Below are 6,379 nucleotides of genomic sequence, written 5' to 3'. Positions count from 1 at the left end.
GTAAAATTTTCATATCACATTCATGGCTTACACAATCACACCCACTGACTCACATAAAACTGTCAGAGCTACAGAGAAGGTTAATATTGCTTTTTGCAAATTATATTCCTGACTGAAAAGGAAGAAGATTTCTACAAATACGAGATGAACATCTTTGCCCCCGTGTCTACCACCTGAAGTAAAAAATGGTGTGCCTTTATGAAAAGCAAACAAAAAAGGCGAAGATGCTCTATCCTCCAAGCCAACATTCATAACATGATGCTGCTGCCTTTCACTGTCATTCCTACATATGTGTAAAAAAGTCCTGCAATATGCATACTGCCACAGCCTATCATACAGCATTTAATTCCAATATTGCACAGGTCTTCTGCAACAAGAATTTTTAGAGCTGCTAGTCCTCCAAGGCAGCAGTATTTTAATTTCAAATTAAAGAGTCATGGCACTGTCTTCCAAGATGCCTGAAAGATACAGAACCAGATAAGCAGATGAATCCATGTTGATAGAAAAGCAACTTGGAGAAACAAAGGGACTACATCATGTTCTCTATCAAATACACACTGAGTATATCAAATCCACTACCGAGTATCTCTGGAGAGAGATCAGACACAAAATGCCTCTGGGCTATTTTCACTGCCAACTTCCAATTTCCATCATTTGCCTGTGAAGGATGTGAGGTTATCATTAACCCAGTCTAAGTTACTTCTCAAGCGCAGGCTGATCCCTGCGAACAGACACTGAAACAAGAGATTTCTGCATCATAGAAATAAGAAAGCTTGAAGTGTATGAAGTTCAAACCTCTTGCCATTAACTGCTTTGACTTAATACATTTCATGTCTTTACCTGAACACAGGACAGTTTTTAGCAGTCTCTTCCCCTCACTGGTTATATGAGAATTCTGCAAGTTGCAATAAGATATACAAAAACGAACAGTTGAATAACCAAGTAAGTTATTGTTTTGAAAGCACAGACAAGTTCAAACATTACTCACTTCAGATGAACAATGTTGGAATGATTTTACCCTTTTGATTAAAACTTCCTTACATCAGATGTTTCCACAATCTGTCCAAAACTGCCAGATAAGATAGCTACCCTTGCCTACGCAAACAGCGCTCACACACAGACACGACATCAAACAAAACGGACAGTTACAACAATGAACAAACTATTTTATTTTTCTTGCTAGATAGGAACATCCCATTGAAAATAAAGAATAAAAAATATATTCTGCTGTAACACTCTGAATGCTTGAACCTCATGCTATAGCACGTGGAGAAATTCTGGTACAGCAAATCACAGTATTCCCTGTGCACATGGGTGCACACAAAGCCTTGAACAAATATTTATACCCATAATAGTGCCATGTACAAAAATGTCATTCCATAAAGGCCAAACAGAAAATTTAAACATCTTTGTTTTTTTTATGCCAAGGGCAACGTAGAAAATGAAAACTGTTTTCAGACAATTACTTCCACTTAAACTATATGAGATCTTTTTATGCTGAAGAACCCAAATTCAGCATAATAAAGTGTGGAAGAAATAGTATACAATTATATATATGTATAAACAATATACTGAACATGTGGGGCATGATGTTTTCCTTAATACATAATTGTTCGTGTATCCATACGGAAGTTAAGTCAGTATTTTTCTAACATAAAGAGAAAATATTCTGTTTCTTCAATGAATGCTCTGACTTTTCTCACTACAAAGAGTATGCCTGTACTATTTGTCTAAGCACACATGCGCCACAAAAGATATGCAAAACAAATTGATATAGATAAACTTTAGTGTCAAATGTCTAATGATGTAATAAGAAAAACAATTCTCAAAGTCCAAATGACTTGCTGAATTAAAATTGCATTGTAGTCACTTAAACTAACGAAATACTTAGACTTGTGAGTCACCAAATTCACTATTTTGCAGCAGTATCTCTGTTGAAACCTGATGAGTATCAGACTACTAGTAAAGCAAGGCATTTTCAAAAAAGGAATTTGTAAAAAATACATTTATACTATATGCTTTCATATAAAAAGGTATTAAGAAATATAATAAACCCTAGCATTTGAGGACTACACCTTCCCTAACAAACAGTTTTTATCACTTTACTATTATATATGGTTTCACTATTACATTCAGTTTCCTACACAGAAAGTATATTTTCTTCTCCCTGATGTATATTACAATCGCAGTGACAACAAACTGTTTTATTATCACCACTCATTCTTGCAGCTTAAACAAACAGCACCAATTTTACCCCCCAAAAAAAGGTTTATCAGTTACATAGTAGCACTTCCTTACAGGAAATATAAACCCAAAACATAGTAACCAATGTGTCTTTCCAAAAATATATCAGAATATATGGCTCAGATTTAAGGGATGAATATTCAGGAGTATTGCATAGTACAGGGATCTCACCTGTATGAATAAAGACACCTTTTGATTGTTTGTCACCTTCTGACTCCAAGAACAAATTAAACGGGTGCTAAAGAAAGTAATACACAGCTAAATTTACTGGTAAAAAAAACAACAAGAAATTGTACAGTTCTCTCTGGCACAGTGCAAAGTACATATTAAAAACTGAATACATATGTACACTGTGTATGTATTTTTATATATATATAGTATGTATTTCCCTGACACATACACAGGTACATATAAAAAGCATGAACACACGTATCCATGCCAAACTGAGCAAAAAGATGGAATGTTTACGATGTGGATGCATTGTTCCAGTGAAATCAGTTTGTCCCAGAAATGGCTGTTTACACAGCCAATATGCCGTTCCATGAAACAGAAATATTTATTGCCTGCATAAATTGACAATATACCATATATTTGTCCTCATAACTTACTGAAGGACTGATAATCACACTTTATAAAAGCTTATATTTGTATTAAGCCCTCTCTTCCATAACCCTTCTTCTCTTCTGGAAGACCAGACAGAGTATTCACTACAGAGATGAGATCTTCTATTTCAAGTTTTTCTTGCAATATAAAAGTTTACAGGCACCACTGTAAAAATTTTAAACACCTGAAGCCGGTTTATTTTATTATTTCCCTTTGGGATTCAGCTGTTTTGGTTCTGAATATGAATACATTGGCTGAAGCCTGTAACACAGAACACACTTTTCAGGATTAGGAGAGCGCTGTTACCCGACCTGCCCACACCCAGTATGATCAACTGTCCTTGCCTGCCAACTTTCTGAAATAGTTCACAAAAATACCAGGATGAAATACAAATCCCTCCCCCCCCTTTTATCCTGAATGTCTTTTTAACATTTCGAGAGCACTTTCAAAAAATAAAGACTATTTATATCAGCAAAACAGTTTCAAACAAAGGGGATGGCTGTGAACCTGAGAGCTTAGTGTGACACAAACACACACATTTGTGGTATCTCCACGATCTAGTACTTCCCTTGTTTAAGTCGTTCAATGTGGTAGCACAACTTAAGGGCAGGCCCCAGCTTCAGTCCCATATATTTCACTATCATATCACTCCTGAGTAAGAGCAGTGCCTTCCCATCAATTTCCTGCAGAAGGAAGAGAATAAACACAACATATAACTTTAATAAGTTGCATGGTAAAACTGGAAAGTACATTATATTTCTTTATACTGTCGTAAAAAAATATCTACTATATATAAAACAGTAACTTAGTATAACTTTATATTTACAGATGACCACTGAAATTTAATTTATTTTAGTATTTTTTAATGTATGATTAAGGTATTTGAGTTGTTAAAGAAAGAAAAATATAGTAAATAAGAGAAACTGACCAAACAGCCCTCAAAATTAGATCCTGACTGGGAAGAAAAAAGTGAGCGGGTCGAGGGGGAAAAAAAGAAGCTGCAAAGGAAGGTCTGTGCAGTTAGAGATTAAATGATCCAAGCGCTGAGGCCTTGCACTGAACCTTGAACACAGCTGTGGGAGGATTTTGGCATGTGCATGCAAACAGTCACACAGAGGAAGGGGTTATAGACCATCTAAATCTGTGAAATAAGACAGATCTATGTCCATGTCGAACCAGAGAGATTGTTAGGATCAAGACCAAGGACAACTTAGTCAGATTTTAACAGCCTGACTGAGAAGCTGCTGAAATATGACAGTCCTAAGCTCCTAGTATCATTACATACTGTAGACAGGCAATTAGTTTCATAAAACACCATAAAGAGGACCACTCTGTCTTATTTTTTTAAACATAAACCTGACAAAACAAGTGACATTTACTGTTGTTATACAACTAAGAATAAAACATAAGACAGGAATCTCTATTAAAAGTTATTTTGAGTTTTCCTTCCAATCCAGTTTACTCAGAGATTTAACTGTTAGTAGGAGATGGTACAGAACATGGGTGAAATACTACTACAGAGAAAGCCAGCCTCTTTTTGGAGGGCCATATATACAATGAATTAAGAAAGCAGCTCTTTGCTGAGCAACCTGCATAGAAAAGTACAGCAAGAAGGTACAGAGGAGATCAAAACCAGCACAAACTGACACAGTTTCTATCTCTAAAGATAACATCTAGTCAGACCTTATGAAAACCTGTGCATTGTTTTTCCAAACAGATGAATTCAACATTTCAATTGATTCTCTGAATTCTAGTATTAGTGACCAAGTGTTCTAGCTAACAAGGGATAACAGCATCTCTACTTTGGGACGTTAAATCTCTAAAACAGGGGGGCCAAATGCCCCGTACTGTACATGGGAATACCATTTTCTCTAGAGATACCAGGGATGTTGGCCATTAAAACTTGGGTACTTCCAGTATTGGCATTATTCCATATATGCTGGAAAGCACTGGCTATTTACTTTAGTCTAACAAGACTGGAACACAGAGAAAATATAATGCAGGAGGAATTTCAGGTGGAAAAATAATTTTCAGCCTCCCTCTAATATACACATAGAGTCTATTCTACCTTCAAGTGTAAGTAGAGTGATAGACACGAAAGCTGTGTTTTAAGACATTAGTGTGACACACAGTCTACTAGAAAGGAATGGATATGCATCATACATGTCTCCTAAAGAGTTCTGCATGTGGAGCCAGTGCCTGTGGATCAGCTTCTTTCACAAAACGCACCACTTCCTCTATTGACCAGGTGGAAGGGTCCTTATTCAATATTCTTGAAGGTTCCCTTTTTAGTGAATTCAAATCCGGTCCAGTTGTGGAACTTGCAGCTTTTAATATAAAAATATTGTGAAAGGAAAAAGTATCACTTGTCTATACAGGGATAACACATTTCATTTCAGGTAAGACACTTCAATATTAACTTTTGACTTTTATTATGCGCTCTTTGCAATATTTTAAAATAAAAGATGCTTTATTTTCCTTCTAATGATAGTGAATTGTTCCTTTTGTTTTTAAATGCCTTCTATAACTGCAAGTATTTACAGCAGCACAAACATTAGCACTGTGACATACCTAGAGGGATTAGTTTGACTTGTACTTGGCTCCTGGGTCCCAAGACGCTATTGACTGGGAATGTGGCAAAGTCAATTTAAGTTGTACAGACAGAGGGAGAGAGTAGGAAACCCTATCCCTGTATTTCAGCAACATGGCAATAGCTGATAAGACGCTCAGGAAGTGATATGCATATAGGCCCTGTCTGGTCTGGCTTGCTGCAGGTCCTGTAACAGCAGCAAGAGGAAGGTGCAGCAGGCAAGACCCACCTCAGCCTGCACAGCACTATTAGTTCTAACAGGCTTAAGTTCTGCATTTGCAGTTAGATTAGCAAGCCTGACATGCTTGGCAACAGCACGTTTCACTCCATATGCAAGCTTTCCTATGGCAAAGAAGCTCTTTATTCATAACTTTGTATGTTAGTAAAAGCAGTTATATACTTTGGAAGGTTTTGTATAATTGCATACCTTCAATTCGCCTCTGTATTCGATTCCTACTGACTTCACAGTAACTGCTGCTCCCAGCAGAGCTCAAAGACAGACTGCGCAGGATTGGGGTTGAATTTGAGGTAGCAGTTGCTGGCTGATGGGAATTTCTGTAATATGCAGCACTTCCTGCAGTACGGTACTCTGTGGAATTTCGACAGGTTGGGCTTGACAGATTTACAGAATTAAGTGCAGAATCCATAGAGTCCTCAGAAAATCGGTGTTCTTTGGAAGTGCTGTTTTCCTCTATAGGCAAAGTTTCTGCTACACAAAAAGCAAGTATCAATATGTTCAAAGTGATGGATGTTATACCTTTATTATTTAAGACCTTGCTATGTTCTCTTGAAGATACTGACAGATTGTAAGCTTGTTAACCAATCCCCTGTGAGGCAATCACTGCTTTTGAAAGTTTCCCCTTCTCTTTAAGTAATCAGTGGTCTCTTACTGTATTTTTAAAACTTTTTTTTTTGTAGCAAAATATTTAATATGTCAACTTT

At 36.7% G+C, this 6,379-nt stretch overlaps 1 protein-coding gene across 6 annotated transcripts in view; it reads right to left on the bottom strand.

Annotated features, from left to right (window-relative positions):
* Positions 1 to 1,197: 1,197 nt before the first annotated feature.
* The window catches only part of SCML2 (Scm polycomb group protein like 2), a 69,462-nt gene continuing 64,280 nt past the window's right edge, over positions 1,198 to 6,379 (bottom strand). For 5 of the 6 annotated variants that reach the window (XM_018084344.2, XM_018084347.2, XM_018084350.2 and 2 more), the window contains 4 exons: positions 5,865 to 6,146; positions 5,011 to 5,174; positions 3,416 to 3,530; positions 1,198 to 3,108 (listed from right to left, as the gene is read on the bottom strand). In XM_018084344.2, coding sequence (XP_017939833.1) covers positions 3,068 to 3,108; positions 3,416 to 3,530; positions 5,011 to 5,174; positions 5,865 to 6,146 — 602 coding nt within the window. In that variant the 3' untranslated portion in view covers positions 1,198 to 3,067. The remainder of the gene's footprint in view (positions 3,109 to 3,415; positions 3,531 to 5,010; positions 5,175 to 5,864; positions 6,147 to 6,379) is intronic. The other variant, XM_008922355.3, reaches the window with a different exon arrangement.

This window comes from Manacus vitellinus, unplaced genomic scaffold (assembly GCF_001715985.3).
Source record: "Manacus vitellinus isolate BGI_N305 unplaced genomic scaffold, ASM171598v3 scaffold_7_pilon, whole genome shotgun sequence".
Classification (NCBI taxonomy): domain Eukaryota; kingdom Metazoa; phylum Chordata; class Aves; order Passeriformes; family Pipridae; genus Manacus; species Manacus vitellinus.
Note: the sequence above shows the minus strand (reverse complement) of the source record. Positions and strands in the feature narration are given on the sequence as shown.